The 18,812-nt window shown below is 37.7% G+C and overlaps 1 protein-coding gene across 4 annotated transcripts in view; it reads left to right on the forward strand.

Annotated features, from left to right (window-relative positions):
* Positions 1 to 18,812, forward strand: part of CADPS (calcium dependent secretion activator) — a 569,958-nt gene that overhangs the window by 442,140 nt on the left and 109,006 nt on the right. Inside the window, exons 19-22 of one of the 4 annotated variants that reach the window (XM_049777273.1) lie at positions 2,679 to 2,699; positions 3,929 to 4,085; positions 4,879 to 5,020; positions 18,651 to 18,797. In XM_049777273.1, the coding sequence (XP_049633230.1) occupies positions 2,679 to 2,699; positions 3,929 to 4,085; positions 4,879 to 5,020; positions 18,651 to 18,797 (467 nt within the window). The remainder of the gene's footprint in view (positions 1 to 2,678; positions 2,700 to 3,928; positions 4,086 to 4,878; positions 5,021 to 18,650; positions 18,798 to 18,812) is intronic. The other 3 variants (XM_049777275.1, XM_049777274.1, XM_049777276.1) reach the window with 3 other exon arrangements.

The raw sequence follows: 18,812 nt of genomic DNA on the forward strand, positions 1-18,812 counted from the left end.
ATGCAATCTTGAACTTCTCTGGCTTTATGCCAGAGAAGCACATTTTAATTTCCAATTCTGCTGTTTTCTTGCTTGATTATTTCAACCTAATTAGTAGGTAGATATTTAATCCTATAAATTACAAATAATGAGACTCAATCTCCACTGTCCATTGTTAAGATGAAAGTGTACATGAAGTAAAGCATGTGGTATAATGCCAGACACACAGAAAACACTCAGAAAAGCTTGTCTGTTATTATTAGGAATACTCTTCTAAGGGTGCAATATTTATAACTCTTCATCATAGATTAGATGAGATCTTTGTGAACAGTCTCAAACAGTACAGACAAAACTTATTGAAAACTGTTGAAAGGAGAAAGGGTTGTTTCACTATAGCATAATTCAAAATAATACTACTCCCTGTTCTCAAGTTCCCTTATAGATTCCACCCCCTGGGCAGGTCTGAAAAATGTTGATGCCCCAATTCCTCCCTAACTCCATTCATTGGAATTTTACGGGATTGGGCCAACTATTGTAATGATACTTGGCTGATTCCAGGAAAAACTGGCTCAAGAGCCTCTGGGCTACAACTGAAGAGAGAATGTGTCCTAGCACTGAAATATAGGGTTCTGGGCTGCTAAAAGAATGAAAACTTAAAAAAAATATTCCCTATTAACTTTCAGTATTATGTTCATTGTTAGATTAATAAACTCTGGAAAAATCACTGCTTCCTAAATCTGAACCTTGACAGCCATAAATCACAAAAAATAGAAAGATAATGATCCATTTAATATAAAGTAAATGTACAAGAGAGAAAAATTCCATTGGTTAGAACTCATCACTTATACACACATGCAGTAAATGACAACAGATGTCAAGGGTATCTTATGTGTGTTTCTGTATGGTGCTGGATATCAGATCTAGAGTATCACATGCAAAGCAAGAAACTTCTACTGAGCTAATCCCAGGCCACAATTGATTTTTTAATTGTAGTTTATTTCTGTTCTAAGAGACTATGTTAATTAAAAATGCACACACACATCCACACAGAGATGATGCCTTTATGTACTGTTGCTTCATCTTCCCGATCTCTCTCTATGTATATGTATGTATATGTATATATGTATTGTGGTATACAGAAGTGTACATATATACATGTAGTTTTATACAGAATATGCAATGTGTTCCGTGCGATCAATTGTACCCCTAAAGCATACAGCTTTACTTTTCAATAATGAAAATAATTCAGGTAAGTATTTAAAAGTCAAAATCTCTCTTTTCTTATCTTCAAGAAAGTTTCTAAATATTTCCAGTATTCACAAATCTTATGATGACATCACATAGAAAATAGCATTCACCTGTATAAGGAGGCATAAAAAATATCTTTATAATATGTTTTTAAGTCCTCCCTTGACCAACCCAATCATATAGATCCTGTTTCTTTTATTGAAATTATGATGTGAATTTTTGGTGTTTGCTGCCTTACCAGAATTTTTCTCTCCTCAAAGATTTCAGTTTGATTAGAAAGTTATAAAAGAATAATCTGGGTGGTCCTCACTTCTACACCCCAAACATTTCTATTCTCTTTATTAAGTAAAATCTCAAACTACTCTGACTTCAGTCGTGATAAGTAATCATTGTTCTATGTAGGGCTTTCTATTCTATTCATAGTAGAATTTAATGGTATTTATGACTTCTGCTTAGCAACTTTTAAATAAAGCTGGTATAAGGCAGGTTAAAGCAAATTTGGTTAAGCAAATTTCAGGCCTAAATGCTGGGGTTGGTTTTTTGGTATTATTATTATTTTTTTGTATTGTTTCTTATCATTCTAAAGTAGATCATGTGTGGGTAGACAGCTCAGTCTCCCTAGTCACCTTTCTTGGGCTCTCTCTGACATTTTGTGTGGCTTTGAGATGTTTACAATTAGCCTGCACCAAGTTTGATACCAGTCAATCCTCCCTATATGTCGGGGGTGGGTAGGAATGGTATCCACCAAGTCTACCAAGTCCCACTATTTAGAAAGACTCAAGTGGCAGGGAGATCTCTGGGGTGGGATGGAGGATTGTCTTAGCCTGCAATAATTTAAGCAGGTAGTCAGTAGAAGAGCCTTAAGCCTGAAGGGGACTCAGTCTCAGGTTGTCAAAGTACAATAAAACTTCATCGATTCAGATCCATTTACTCAAACTTGGGGATATTTTAATTGCGGACTTAGAAGATCTTTTCATTCTTCTTACGTAAGATGTTTTATACTGGTCTTGATTTTCTCTAGTCTGGAAATTATAAATAAAATCTTTGCTCAAAAGTTTTATCTAATGGCCTCTGAAATGAAACTTCGATCCCTGACTTCACTTTATATGTCAGCTTACCTACTAGTACTAAACACTTAAAAACTTCTATGTGGATGAAGCCATACAACATAATAACCAATTTACATGTTTTTGCTTTGGTGCCCAAGGGCAGACTGCATTTAAGAGCACCAAAATGACATCTCTTTTCAGAAATCTTAATAACTTAGACTTGTGTGTGTGGATATGTGTGGATATGTGTGTGTGGACAAACTATCATCTCTTCTGCCAGTACTCTGAATCAGTGAAATTTTACTGTAAATTAAAATGGAAACAGCAGGTGTCTATTTCCAGCCAACCTGACCTTCTAGAATGGTCCATGACTTGATTTTTTCCATTTAATTTGCAAACCAGCCACATGTTGATAAAGGAGAAGTAAGTAAAATGAAATCTCATGAAAGAAGAGAGGTAGACCCTTAAGCTACCTCCTAGTGGCTGTTAGAATCTCCCTAAACAACTAATCAATCACAGAAGAGCTTGGCCATTGAACAAACTCTTTCATTTATGGAATTATTTCCATAATCATCTTTCATGTCTCCAAACACCTTCCCATCATATTTTTATTTTTATTTTTTATTTTTTTGGTGAATGCTCCGGAAAGTGTTTCTAATGCAAATACTTTACGGCCTGGGGCTGGGGTGGGAAAGTGGTGGTGGGGAGGTGATGAGGGGGATTGGAATTTGTTTTAGTTTTTCTGCTCTCTTTGAAATCAGCATTAAGAAGGGGTGGGAGCCTGTTAACACCACCACTCATTCTGCATGGTCCCTGCCAGAAATGATTAGTCAACATGCATGCATGCTTTTCAATTGCATTCACATCTGGCCCAGACTGATGTGAATGTTGTCCCTGAAACCCTGCACAATGATTCCCAAAAACCCACGTGCATGAAAATGAGTTACTTCACTGATATTTTTTGGTTTTCAACAGTCATATGTGTCAAACCCTAAAGAAGTAAGTCCTAATCTTTTGGGACAACTCCTAGATTAAGCCTGATATTTCCCACTGACATGATGTAAAACTAGAGTCTCCTTTTGCTTTAAGAGATTAAGAGATTTTTTGACTCAAAAGTTTTGTGACGTTAGCAACAATGATTTCCTTCAACTTGGGAAGAAAGAAGAGTAACATTTCCAGTGTGCAGGGCAGCATGAGTCAATGAACTTGTAAGAAACCTTCAGACAATTAAACCTCAGCTATATAGATACTGGTGGAAAATAATTACAAATTTTCAAGTTAGACCAGCAGAAAACCCATAAACACAGTGAAGAAACTCCCAAATTCTAATTATCTTTTAGTAAGAACTAGCCAATAGTAATCAAGAGCATGAGTTATTGTAAACTGAACAGAGAAGCCCAGGCCTGGATATACTACAGTTGCATCATCTGGCCAGTAGGTCAGACTAAGGCAGGCCTGGAATCAAGAAGAGATTTGCCTTTGGATACTCAGAGGCCCAATTATATCAAAATACTGTTCTTTTTACAATAAGATTACCAAACTCTGCTGGATGCACAATAATTCTTGAAGCGTGAGGTCTTGAGCCTGCCTGCATCTTAAATCCAAGAGACTCATCATTTTTTCTATTGTTTATTTTTCCCAACATTCCAAAGGCTTTTGCATGGTGGTCAGACTTGATGGTGGAGCATGCTGAGACCTTCCTATCACTCTTTGCTGTGGACATGGATGCAGCGTTAGAAGTGCAACCCCCAGATTCATGGGACAGCTTTCCACTGTTTCAACTGCTGAATGATTTTCTTCGTACAGATTGTATGTATTGCCTTCCATAACTCCTAAACAGAGTGCAGATAAATGCAAAAGCATTTCAGAATACGAACTATTTACAACTCTTTGTGGTTTTGTTATTACTTGAGAAAAAAATCAACCTAACAGCTGATGGACTTTTGTGAACAATTTCTTTCTTCCAACAAGTGTGCTGTTAAGGAAAGCCCTTCGTTAATGAAGCAGAAGAACCCAAGAGCAATGCAAAGTGGTGTCAGTACTCATGTTTTTTACTTGCTCTTGAACAAGTTAATTAACTTAACCTCTTACCATTTTGCAATTTTCATCAAAAGGCACCTTCTAGTTGAAAACTGTTTCTAGCTAACTAACACCCCTGGCATTTCAGAGTATCTCGTAGCAACATATAGCAATGGATAGACTAGACTTTCCTCTCCAGGGACAGTGATAAAAAAGGGACAGGGGTCCAGTATTCTTTCTTGCTTGTAAGGTAATGAGAGGAAGAGAGTAGGTGTAAGGAAAACATAAAAAAATAGTGTCAGTTGTCATTTTGGTTGTTTTTAAGGACGCTTGATTGTTTTTTTTTTTTCTTTTACTGAAGAATGCGACAAATAGATCACAGGCTTTTAAGTTCCATTTTTCATTCACACAGGATATAAGCAGGATTTTGATTCTACTCACATATCTTTCCTCTTCCCTTTTATTTTCTTTTTACTTCTCTAGAAGAGGTTTGTTGAATATAGAAGACAAGTCTCCAATGTATATGTTGTATGTTGTAAAAGCAACTGTGGGTGCTTACCATGCCTCTGCTTATCTGTTCTAGATAATTTGTGCAATGGAAAATTTCACAAACACCTGCAAGACCTGTTTGCCCCACTTGTGGTTAGATATGTGGATTTAATGGAGTCTTCAATTGCACAATCCATTCACAGGGGCTTTGAGCGGGAGTCATGGGAACCAGTCAAGTAAGGAAACCTCTTTTGCTACCCTAGGAGGTTGGGTGCAAATGACTGAAGGGTCAGATGTGTATTAAAAGTGTTTTTAGTTAGCATGGACTGATTGCAGATAACACTATGTTTCCAGCTATGACTGCCATAACCTTCTCCAAAAAACAGGAGGGGAAGGAGGAGCAGAAATGTTTTATGAAATAAAATCTTTGTTTCACTTGACATGATAGATAAGGGTATATATATATATATATTTATATATGTGTGTAAATGAATTTATAAAGGGTATATAAATTTGACCTCTGTATCTTACTCCACTGCTGTTATTTCTACATATTTATTTTTTCCCAAATTGTATTCTATAAGTATCAAGACAAAGGGTCAGCAAACTTTTTTGTAAAGGACAGAGAGAAAATATTTAGACTTTTGACTACAGAATCTCTCTATTATTACTTTACTAAATCTTGCGCCAGAGCACAAAAGCAGCTAACTATGAGAGTGAATGAACTAATGCAACTGTGTTCCTGTAAACTTTTATTCATAGTACCTAAAGAATAACGTGTGAGCCATAGTATGTCATTATCTCTGTCTAGAAGCCTGAAATCCACTGCAAGAAAAGAATAATATGGCCATATCTGTTCAGTAAACTCTATTCAGCCTTGCATCATTTAAATTAAGTGTACTTATTCTGAGAAATGAATCCTTAGGTTATGTTGTCATTGTGCAAATGTTTTTTAATGTAATGCTATAAAGCTAGGTGGTGGCACTTAGTTCACACTTATAAGTCTATGTGCTATGTACAGGGATCCTTGTTGAATGTGTGGTCTCCCATTGACAGGAACATCATTATAGAGTAGTTGACTGCATCTGCCTTAACTCCACACTTGTCTTCAGTGGAGCCACTGATCATACCTATATATTCAAAATGTAGAGAATATAGTAATTTATTACCTTAGCCCAGAATTTCCTGAATGTCTCTAACTAATCATGGTTCATATTTTGTTTTTCTCATTCTTTATTCTTTTTTTTTTTCTGGTTTTGGGTCACACTCAACAATGTTCAGGATTTACCCCTGGTTCTGTACTCAAGAATTACTCTTAGAAGTGCTCAGGGAGGGGCCGGGCGGTGGCGCTGGAGGTAAGGTGCCTGCCTTGCCTGCGCTAACCTAGGACGGACCTCGGTTCGATCCCCCGGCGTCCCATATGGTCCCCCAAGCCAGGAGCGACTTCTGAGCGCATAGCCAGGAGTAACCCCTGAGCGTCACCGGGTGTGGCCCAAAAACCAAAAAAAAAAAAAAAAAAAGACTAAAAAAAAAAAAAAAAAGTGCTCAGGGATCAAACCTGGGTTAGCCACATGCAAGGCAAGCACCCTACCTACTATCTGTCTAGCCCTGCACTTTATTTTTTAAATTCCTTTTGGGGGACCACACTCAGTGGTTCTCAGGTGCTGCTTTCTGTAAAGTCCCCTCAGTCACTCTCAGGGGTGCTTAGGGGACCAGACAGTGCCAAGGGATTTAACTCAAGCCTTGTGCATGCAAAAACATGTGCTTGGACCACCTATCTCTCCCTGGCCCCCTACTACTTATTTCTCAACATTCTATTAGAACAATTATGAGAACCTATAGGTTATAAATTTCCATAGGTTCTTGGAAAATTTGATATGCTCTGGGAAAAATGCCTGAAAGATTCAGTGTGTCTTCCCTTCCTTAGCAAGGAGGATGGTAGTTCACAGCCACCTGATCAGTCTGTTTCCTTTTCAAAGAAATGAAAGATTCCTAGATGAATAAAATGTTCTGGTATGATTTGAAAAAAAAAGTCTAATATTAGCTCACACTTATAGATATCATTTATTTTATTTATTTTACTTTTGCTTTTTGGAACACACCCGTGATGCTCAGAAGTTACTCCTGGCTATGAACTCAGAACTCACTCCTGGCTTGGAAGACCATATGGGGCACCTGGGGATCAAACCCTCCTAGGTTAGGTTAGCACGTGCAAGGCAAAAGCCCTATTGCTTGCACCACTGTTCCGGCCTCAGATATCAATCATTTTAATAAGAACATTATTTGTTTGTTGTTTTTTTTTTCACTTTTTTCTCATTAGGTTGGAGCACCTGTGTGGAGCAAAATGGGATATATTTTGAGTACCCTACAGTATTCTTTTTTGTTTTGTTTTGTTTTTGTTTTGTTTTTGTTTTTGGGCCACACCCATTTGACACTCAGGGATTACTCCTGGCTATGCGCTCAGAAATCGCCCCTGACTTGGGGGGACCATATGGGACAATCCTCCATCCTATGCTAGCGCTTGCAAGGCACTTACCTTTAGCCTTTTACCTTACCTTTAGTGCCACCTTCCCAGCCCCAAAGTATTCTAAAACAAATCTGCATGGGCTCCTTCCCTGTGGAAAAGTTTTGACTTGTGCCTACTCATTAAGCAGTTTTTCGAATTGAGCCCCAATCTCTAATACTATATAAAACTCCATAGTATAAAACTGTGGCTGATAAAGAAATTCAAATATTTATTTATTACAATATTAATGACTGCATCCTCAGCAGTGATCCCTCCCTGCCTACTTTTGAGCCAGGTGTGAAGTTTTTTGACTAACCCTCCTGAAAACAGGTTTCTGAAAAAAATAATTTTTTCTTTGCTATTAAAGAGAAATCTACATTTTTGTTGGTCAGATTTAGGGATAGAGCAGTGTCACTCTGCTGACTTATAGAAGCTGGACTCCTGAATGGTGTGCCATTATCAGAATATTCAGGGTTAGGTTTTTGTTTTTAGTCTCTTAAGTGTTGTTGCAGGGCCTGATGTCACTTCCAGTGATATCCAGCCAAATAGGCCAACAGTTCAGTGCTAGAGCATAGAGATATGGTACTTCTCAAGCCATCTGGTTCTGAGGTTGACTAAGGTAACCTTAGCATCACTTGTGAGTCTCCATAGCATCCAGCAATGCTCGAGAAACCATGTGATACCATTGATGAACTCTGTTGCACATCAAGGCCTGTGCCCTAACCCCTGTTCTATTACCCAGTCCTGATGGTCTGCTTTTTCAAATATTTATTAATTTCAAGAGGCTTGTGTTCTAGACAACAGTTGTGAAAAAGAGAAGTTTAATATGAGTGATATTCACAGAAAATAGCAATAGTCTAAAAGATGTATTTTTCCTCTTATGATTTATTGGGGAGTTGCTGTTACCAATACATTTGGGAGGAAGTGGTTTATATTCTTTACTGTTTCTTGTGGAGACCTATAATTAGGGTTTCATTTATTAACCAAAATGCAAGTGTTTGACTTTTGTGATCTTGCCTTCTCATCTACCAAATTAATTCTTTAATGTTTCAGAGTCTGAGAGTTGTTATGAAGCTTTGCAAGTAAGTTCATTACTGTCATTTCATAACCAGTTAAATTATTCAAAAACTGGACCACTTGCTGCGATTCCTCTTGAAACATTAAATCTTCTTAATACTATCAGAAGTAAAGATAGAATCAAAATTATTTTACAACTAGAAGAAATGCTATGTTGGGAAATTTTTAATTATCAAAGAAAAATGTGAAGTTAATAAAATAGATATCTTAGATATTTAGATCATGTTTCCAGCATGCACAGATCCTAGATTAGATTACAACACCATTTGACTCCCTCAGCACCACTCAGTTTAGCCTCAAGGACCCTGAACATCTACAAAAGCCACCTAAGTCCCCTGAATAACATTGGAGTGGCCCTGAAAAAATAATTTAAAAAACAAAATGTAAACTCTTCGAGCAGATATTTGAATATCTGGAAATTAATGAAAGATTCATCATTGTGAATATTAATTTGAGAATATTTCATTTACATGTATTGTAGGTAGCATTTTGCTGTCTCAAATTGTGTTATTGGTTAATTAATCTGGTTGTGATTTGTTTAATTCGTACTAATTAATATATTCATATCAAAATATGTGGAGATATTTGAAAGTGCCAACTAAAACATAAGCTAAATTAAAATTTTTTGGAAGTGCACACATTTTATTAGCTGTTTATAAACAGAATGTGTTGCATAGGATAGGTAAGCAGAATGGCCATCATAAAATAGAGGATAGAGGTTGGTAACATGCTTTTGTGTGAAAGAGGATTACATATATATGATTATAAATGAAATAAGGGCTTTTATATGATAAAAATGAGTTGATAAAGAGCAGAGATTCATCCCTTTGGGGTTTGACTTTTCTTCCCTAAAGAATTGTCTTTTTTGAATGTTTTTCATCATGGTTACTAAAAAATAAAAAACTTAGAGAGATTTGGGGGCCAGAGTGATAGCGCAGCAGTCGGGCATTTGCCTTCCACGCAGCTGATCCAGGATGGACCTCAGTTTGATCCCCACCCCTACCCCCCACCCCGGCTTCCCATATGGTCTCCCAAACCAGGAGCAATTTCTGAGTGCAGAACCAGGAATAACCCCTGAGCTTCACTGGGTGTGGCCTCAAAAACAAAAAACAAACAAAAAAAATTAAAGAAATTTCATTCATTTTTTTATATGATCCTTCAGTACACACCTACAAGTAGTCACTAGTTCAATTCTACTTTTCCCAAGTTATGATTCTAGATACCCAGTTTTAGGTAAAGTGGCTGAGAAATGCTTTATAAAACATTTCTTATATTGAGACCATTGTGTATTACAAATCCTTCATAGTTGTATTTCAGGTATATGGTGACAATGAGTGAATCAGGACCATTCTGGGCACCAGAATGTTGAATAACAGCTCTGGATGGGGCTGGATGGTGATGGATGGTGATGGAGGGGCCTTTCTTTGCTAGCCCTGGCCACGCATCTGCAACCATCTCCAGCCACTGGGTGTGAGGGTTCAGGATAGCAGCGGAGAGAAAACTCACAGGCAGTCAGGTTTCAGGAGACATCAGCTTTATTCAAGGCCCTAGTCAATACATGTGGCTCCTACGCTTAAACCTTTTACACTGGGTTCATAGTCAGGCCTGACATCCAACCTCTTTCAGCCATCTTCTCTCCTCCTGCTTCTTCCTTGCTGAATCTCTCCCAATCTCCTTCCTGACCCTCAGGCAAACCTCTTGATACCTCCCAAACACCCCTCCCAGAAATGGGCAGGTCTTACTATAAGGTAAGGTTACAAAGGAAGAATGGAGGATGGGGTAACATCAATTTGGTGATGAGATAAATGTCCACAGACTTTTCACATTTGGTCAATTTGGTTGTGGTATAAAAATTAAAAAAGGGAGAAAACAGCGAAGCCAAACTGAGAAATTTCATTTTAAACTGCCTGCATCTAATTTTGATCTAAATCATTTTCTTGCTGATTTAAATGTGTTTTATAGTTTTCCATAATTAATGTTTCCAATTGCATAATGTTTTACAGTGTATTTTAATGTAGTAGCCTGTTTTCAAAATGTATGTTCTGTATAAATGTTCTTGTATTTGTGTTTAGGGAAAGGTTAATAGAAACAAAGTTCCAGGGGGTGGGGGGAATGATTGGTTGGTTAAATAGCATTAAGAATAGGAACAAGGAAGTTCCAGGATAGTGTTTGATAAATGAGCATTAAGAAAATTTTAAGTTACAAGTATATTTTGCAGAGAAGGTATGTTCATGGAAAAGGCTGGTATGTTAATTTTCACTTTAAACTTTGTTGCTATGGGAATATTAAGGTTTCCACCTTTGGCATAGGCAGAAGCCAGGAAAACATAGGATAGCCTATGCTCTTTCGTTTTTATTTTTTTTAAGAAAGGGGCAGATGTTACCCCCTCTCCCCTATTCTTCCTTTGTAACCTTACCTTATAGTAAGACTGCCCATTTCTGGGAGGGTCTTTGGGAGGTATCAAGAGGTTTGCCTAAGGGGCAGGAAGGAGATTGGGAGAGATTCAGCAAGGAAGAAGCAGGAGGAGAGAAGATGGATGAAAGCTGTTGGGTGTTAGGGCTGACTATGAACCCAGCGTAAAAGGTTTTAAGCTTAGGAGCTACATGTGCTGGCTAGGGCCTTGAATAAGGCTGATGTCTCCTGAAACCTGACTGCCTGAGAGTTTTCTCTCCGCTGCTATCCTGAACCCTCAGACCCAGCGGCTGGAGAGGGTTGCAGACTCGTGCCCTGGGCTGGCAGAGAAAGGCCCCTCCATCACTATCTATCACCATCCAGCCCCATCCAGGGCTGTTATTCAACAGTAAAACTTTTTTTTTTATTGAGACCATTGTGTTTTACAAACCCTTCATGGTTGTATTTTAGGTATACAGTGACAGTGAGTGAATCAGGACCATTCCTGTTGTTTATTTTTGTTTGGAGGCCAGCCCCACTGGTTCTCTGGGTTTACTCCTTGTTTTGTGCTTAGGGAATTCTCTTGGTGAGCTCAGGGAACCACATGGAGTGTTGAGGATTGAGCCTGAGTTTGCCATGTGGAAGGTCAGCTCCTGACCCACCACATTATCTCTCCAGCCCTATAAAGTTTATTTTAAAAAATGTTAGAATTCAAAATGTTAAAAATAATGTCCTGGTGACAAGAACATACTACCACTAGTATATTGTTTTTTCTAAAGGCAATTAAAAATTCCTTAATTTTCAGATATTTTGTTGTTTTTTTCTTTTTGTTTCTTTGTTTTTTTAATTTGAGGTCACACCCCACAAAGCTCAGGGGTTACTCCTGGCTATGCACTTAGAAATCACTCCTGGCAGGCTCAGGGGACCATATGGATCACCAGGAATCGAACTACCATCTATCCTGGGTTGGCCACCTGCAAGGCAAATGCCCTACAGCTATACTATCTCTCTGGCCTCTATTTTTCAGATTTTCTTTTTTTTTTTTTCTTTTTTTTTTTTTTTTTTGGTTTTTGGTCCACACCCGGCAGTGCTCAGGGGTTACTCCTGGCTGTCTGCTCAGAAATAGCTCCTGGCAGGCACGGGGGACCATATGGGACACCGGGATTCGAACCAACCACCTTTGGTCCTGGATCGGTTGCTTGCAAGGCAAACGCCGCTGTGCTATCTCTCCGGGCCCTCTATTTTTCAGATTTTCTTATTTCAAAATATGGGCCTTAAAAGAAAATAAGGATATAATCAGCATTTTGTTCTTATCAAACTGAAGTATTTATGAAAAGAGAAAATGGGCTGCTTTTCTATGCAAGAGTAATTTGTTATCCTTGCATGGGGAAGAAAGGGAAACCGTACTTCCCCTTAACTAGGCCAGAGAGAGTTGCAATTCATATCATTATATCTTGTTTATAATTGTCACAAGTTACCTTCTGGATTTGAAGTACGAACCCTACAGGTTTCTCATTCAGGGGTGTTCAAACTTTTTAAACAGGGGGCCAGTTCACTGTCCCTCAGATCATTGGAGGGTCTGACTATAGTATAAACAAAACGTATGAACAAATTCTTATGCACACTACATATATCTTATTTTGCAATGAAGAAACAAAACAGATACAAATACAATATGTGGCCCGCAGGCCATAGTTTGAGGACCACTGTATCATAGGACTGCCACCTATAGCTGAATTAGTTGAGCCCAACCCACCTTAATATAAATTATTGGCTCTAACTAGCAAAGGGTCCTCATGTCTTTTTGTTTGTCTGTTTGTTTTTGGTTTTGTTTTTTGTTTTGGGGCCACAAGCCGGTGGTGCTCAGGGGTTACTCCTGGTTCTGGGCTCAGAAATTGCTCCTAACAGGCTTGGGGGAACATATGGGATGCCAAGGATCAAACGCAGGTCCATTCAGGTCGGCAGCATACAAGGCAAACACCCTACCACTGTGCAATCATTTTGATCCCAGAGATCTCATTTCTATCAGCAATTTAGTACTTACATCTCATGCAAATCTTTCCATATATACTTCATGGTATGCCCCTCTCCCAGTATACATACACTACTCAGTACTTGTACTGTTTTTTTCTTTGCCAAGTGATTTCTTGACCTCTATTTTAATATCTCAGGTTATGATGACTCTAAATATTAAAATAAAACATTGCTTCTTTGATAAAATTCACTAAAAAAATTTGAGTTTCTTATTTCTTAAAATGCACATTCTCTGCATAAGATACACATATGAAGTACCTTTTAAAATATTTCCCTTCCAGACAATCAAGGACATCAATATTTTAATAATAATATATACTGTCATTAAAAATATACCTTTGAAAAAATATGCAGCTATTCTAATATAAAATATACCTGGGGCAAATACTGAGTGAAACATGCTTACACTCAGATGATCTTCCTGAGTCAAATAATTCACCTTTGTAAAACAGAAACTTTGAATACCTGTGGCTCTTTCATTATCATGATTTTAAAAATGGTGGATTTGGGGTCAGATATAGAATAGATGGCATATATTGAACTAAGTTTGATGCTAGCACCACATATATTCTTCAGAGAACTGGCAGGAGTGATCCCTGACAAAGAACCAGGAGTAAACTCTCTGGGTAGGACCCCAAACCAAAAATATACTACTGGGTATGTCTCCAAACAAACAAACAAACAAACAAACAAATCCAGAAAATGTGAATTTACTTATTTATCCCCAGAAGCACATTTGGTAGCACTTCCTAGCATCTGGAAATGGGCCTGAGACAAAAGTTTCTCAGTAAGTATATATTGATTTAAATTAAGAACTTTACACATACCACAAATTGTAAAGATATAATAGGAAAACTATGAGAAATTAAAACATACATTATCTGAAGTGGTGATTTTAATCTGGTTGATCTAAGCAACATAAAAGAAAATTGATTTTTAAGTATTACCAGTATACAGATAATATAGAGTCATGGGAACAGAGAGGAAAAGGGAGTTTACTTCTGTTGAGAAAGATATATCATGGAGAGTAAAAGTTCAAAAGAACTAGAAGTCTTAGGAAAGAACATGAGCAAGAGTTGAAATATAAAAATAAGTAGGATGGAAAGTGTATGGTGTGGTTTGGTGAAGAATGAATTACAAAGGAAACAAGCATTAATTGGAGAATTGGTTGGTAAGTCCTAAAAGTATCTGAAGTTACAGCTTCATTCTGTAGATACTGTATTCTAAATAGGGACTATAAAGCACTCATTCTGGGAAAAATTAATTGTTGAATGAAATCAGCAGGAAAAAAAATCTACTATTGCTACAGTAGAAAAGCACAGGTCTGCATGCAGTGCACAGAGACATATTCAATACATTAATTGCATTAAATTTTCAAAGGGATAGGAGTTCAGACACAATAGTGATTATGAACTCAAATGATAAACACCATCCTGAATGTCTATGCGCCAAAGTGAGAGTTGGAATTAAAAAACATCATGGAGAGAGGCTTGAAAGTTTGAAGCAGAAGAAAACGTGTACAGTATCTATTATTGCAACAAGTGGATCAAAAAGTAAAAGTCATTATTTTATTACGTTTGATACCCTTCATAAATATAAAGATGTTGTTTTTGAAAGAAGACACAAACACATCTTCTCTGCAGTTATACAAACTTGATTAGAATTTATTCTAAAAGAAATGACACTATTTCTACTTACTGTCTACAGTAGAAATTAGACATATACATAAATGATCCCATAATTCTACTCCTCTTTCAAACACACAGAAAATATATGCTTTATTACAGTGCTGTTTAAAATAGCTAGGATTTAGAAATAACCCAAATCGCTAACAATAGGCAAATAGATAAGAAATTTGCTGTATCGGCATAATAGAATATCACTCAGCTATAAAATAAAATCTTGCCTTTTGCTACATCTTTAAGGGAAGTAGTGGGTGTCGTTTTAAGCAAACTGAATCTGAAGAAAAATAAATAAATACTTGATGATATCATGGATATGAGGGATATAAAACAGAGCAAGTGATCATGGAAACAGACTCAATAGGACTAAGTTTACTAAGCCAGGAGTTGGTTGAAAAGGTAAGAGGTGAAAGAGAAATAACCAAGGAATAGTGGTGAGATATTGGCACCTTGGTGGTGGTGTGGTGTGGTAACATTATATGCCTAAAGCACAGTGTTAATACTATTGTAAACCATGTTACCTTGATTTAAAAATAAAAACTGAAAAATGAGATAGATACAGACATGTAACACTCATTTATGTGTGAGTGAATAGTGAGAATCTTTTAATCCTGTTCCAGGGGTGGATCTTTTAACTTGATAGAGAGTTGTCCTTTTTTAATCAAAATCACCAAAATGAAGGAGTTAATTCTTAACATATATTAGTTGTTAGGATTTGCAATCGACACTTCTTATACTGTGCTTAGATAACCAATTATCATGCTCATAGAGAGGTAAGATGGACTTGGTTTTAGGTAGTTGCTAAAGGACCCTCTAAAATAATAATTGGTCATATCTATTAGCAGCTTCAGATACCTGATCTGAGTGCTTAAAGAAATGCCCCCTTTTAACGTGTATATGAGTGAAATATGTTTGGAATTGCTTCTTTTGTTATTCGTGTTATTAATAGCCAAAAGAGCTAATAGTAACAGTTGTAATAGAAGGATATTATATAATATAATATAACAATAATAATAATCATGCCATATTACCTTTCTAAAAGCAGAAATCTCAAGCATGCTGCAGGTTATTTTAATTGCAGAGGCTTTATAATCTATCACATGAACTAAATGTTTTTATGAGTCTGGTGCTATAGTCAAGCCAAATGTCATATTTACAAATAAAATATGTTTGATGAATATAAGTAATTTTAACTTTCATGTAAAAAAATGAAGTTCATTTCTAATTTGTGTACCCACCATAAGCTAATATGCTTAAATTAAGTTGCTTTTTGCATACATTTGTATGTTATTCATTCTTAGCTACTTTTAATTTGCTCAGAATTGACATTTTAACTTTCCAGGCTGCCATCGCTAAAGATCTCCTAATTCCTTGATCATTATTCAGTGTGTGTATCATTTAATGATCACATAGGCTTGCACATGTCTCAGTGGAAATCGCTAACAGTTTTGTTACATGGCAGTGTTTAAGACTGAGAATCTCTAGGGACTGAATTCAAAGGCAAATTCTCCAGTTAAACAGAAGCATGGAAAAACAAGTTCCATTTTGCCTTTTCCCTAATAGTCACATTTAGCTGCTTTTTCTCTTAACTATTCAACAAAGAGCATCCTTTAATCCCAAGTAAGGAAGATGGCTTTCCTAAAACGACAGTGTAAAGGCAAACCTGTTAGACACCTGTTTCCCTTAAGAAAGAGAAAAACACCATTGTAAGTTTGCATTCTAGGTTTTCCATCTACAAGTCAGCACTATTATGCCATTGTGAATGTGTATCTTGTTTCTAGGGAAGGAAAGGCCATGTCCAGACTATCACAAAGCTCAGAGTTTTTGACTATTGCTCTCCTTAGCCAGCCAGAGGCAGCTCTATCCCCTGCAAGAGTTCTGTTAGTCAAACACAGCTTGCCCGGGGCAGGGCTGCTTTGGCAAAATTTGCTCTTCTGCAAGATCCAAAAAGAAAACTTCAACTCCTTTGCCAAAGTGCTGTCAACTCCACTTAAATAGGAAGGCTCCTCTCACATGCAGAGTTAAGCTGGGCTCTACTGTGCCAATGACTTTGGCTGGATAGAATACCCTTAAAATGCCACTACAGAGACAGCGGTGCCACTATGCAGTGCCAGCTTGAGGAGCAGTATATGGCATAGTCCCTCCAAGAAGATATGGTTGATTTGAGTTGAAATTTTTGTTTGTTTTATTTTTCTCTCTTTATTCATATAGCTTCTCTTTTATAACATCAGTTGATCAACTCTGTTCAGAAGCAAAAGACTGATACAAGGTTACACATGAACTTTTTTATTAATTTTAAACTTTAACTTTTTATAGGAAATATACAGCCTGACCTCCTTTCATAAGTGGAACATGCTCCTCTAACAATCACTTCCCATTTCTATCTCTATCCCAAATGAATTACTATCTAGCAGATTATAATTCTACTGGTGGTCACAGAATATACAATACAAACAATTTAGTGTTCTTTCCTCACCGGGGTATCTTTTTATGTGTGTAAATATTTCATTTTAATTGGATACACTTTGAGAGGGCAGTTCTATTTTTCTTTACAACTTCTGTAGGCGTATTCTAAGCTAATTTTTTTTCTTGATAGAATCCTTTCATCTTTTCCATTTACTCTGATGCCCCACTCCTGGCACACACACCTGCAGATGTAAAATTGAAAATAATTTCATTTCTGTATGTCACCATTACATATGCATTCAAGTGGTGAGTTTCTTGTTATATCAGACTTGAGAAGTCCACTTCCATTAGTAAGACAAAAGTAAAAAAAAAAATGCTCCCTATTTCTAAAAACCTATTTCCTAGTAGACCTCACTATGCATGCCAAGAATTTAATGTACTTCAAATTCTTAGTGTAATACAAGTTCTAGACACCTAAGACAATGGATTGGAAATTGAAGGTTAGACCCAAATAATGTTACAGTGGGTAGGGCACTTGCCTTTCATGCTGCCAACTTGTGTTTGAAACCTGACATCCCATATGCAGCACCAACAGGAGTGATTCCTGAGAGCAGAGCTACTCAGGAGTAAGTTTAGGGGTAATGCTCAGGAATAAGCTTAGGAGTAATGCTTGGGAGTAAGCCTTGAGCACTGCTGGGTATGAGGAAGGAAGGAAGGAAGGAAAGGAAGGAAGGAAGGAAGGAAGGAAGGAAGGAAGGAAGGAAGGAAGGAAGGAAGGAAGGAAGGAAGGAAGGAAGGAAGGAAGGAGGGAGGGAGGGAGGGAGGGAGGGAGGGAGGGAAGGAAGGAGGAAGGAAGGAAGGAAGGAACGAGGGAAGGAACGAGGGAAGGAACGAGGGAAGGAAGGAGGGAAGGAGGGATGGAAGGAGGGAAGGGAAAGGAAGGAAGGAAGGAAAGAAGGAAGGAAGGAAGGAAGGAAGGAAGGAAGGAAGGAAGGAAGGAAGGAAGGAAGGAAGGAAGGAAGGAAGGAAGGAAGGAAGGAAGGAAAGGAAGGAAGGAAGGAAAGGAAAGGAAGGAAGGAAAGGAAAGGAAAGGAAGGAAGGAAGGAAGGAAGGAAGGAAGGAAGAAAGGAAGGAGGAAGGAAGGAAGGAAAGAAGGAAGGAAAGAAAGGAAAGGAAGGAAGGAAAGGAAGGAACGAGGGAAGGAAGGAGGGAGGGATGGAAGGAGGGAGGGATGGAAGGAGGGAAGGGAAGGGAAAGGAAGGAAGGAAGGAAGGAAGGAAGGAAGGAAGGAAGGAAGGAAGGAAGGAAGAAAGGAAAGGAAGAAAGGAAAGGAAGGAAGGAAGGAAGGAAGGAAGGAAAGGAAGGAAGGAAGGAAGGAAGGAAGGAAGGAAGGAAGGAAGGAAGGAAGGAAGGAAGGAAGGAAGGAAGGAAGGAAGGAAGGAAGGAAGGAAGGAAGGAAGGAGGAAAATCTGAAGATCCCTCACAAAGGCATTTAAATAATGTGATCAGTTATGTCAAAGAGTTCCATAAACATGTTTTTAAGTTGCAATATGATTCATCTTTTTATTCCATTAGCTGTTGTCATTTCTCTCCACATACTGAGCCATCCCACAGCTCTCTGTCCATGAACTGCTTTTGGAAGTGTGCGGCTTGAGTTTTCCTGTTGTCTTGCTGTAATATTAGCCAATTTTTTTACAACCTTATTTGCTTCTGCCCCATTTGCATTGTCACTGTGATGGTATATTTTCTTTCTGTCTGTTTCTTCCACAGGAGTTTAACCAGTAACCTACCCAATGTGAACCTACCCAATGTGAACCTTCCCAAAGTACCAAATCTACCAGTTAACATCCCTCTAGGCATCCCACAGATGCCTACTTTTTCGGCACCGTCATGGATGGCTGCTATATATGATGTCGAGTGTGTATTCTAGTT

Source organism: Suncus etruscus, chromosome 7, assembly GCF_024139225.1.
Source record: "Suncus etruscus isolate mSunEtr1 chromosome 7, mSunEtr1.pri.cur, whole genome shotgun sequence".
In the NCBI taxonomy this organism is placed as follows: domain Eukaryota; kingdom Metazoa; phylum Chordata; class Mammalia; order Eulipotyphla; family Soricidae; genus Suncus; species Suncus etruscus.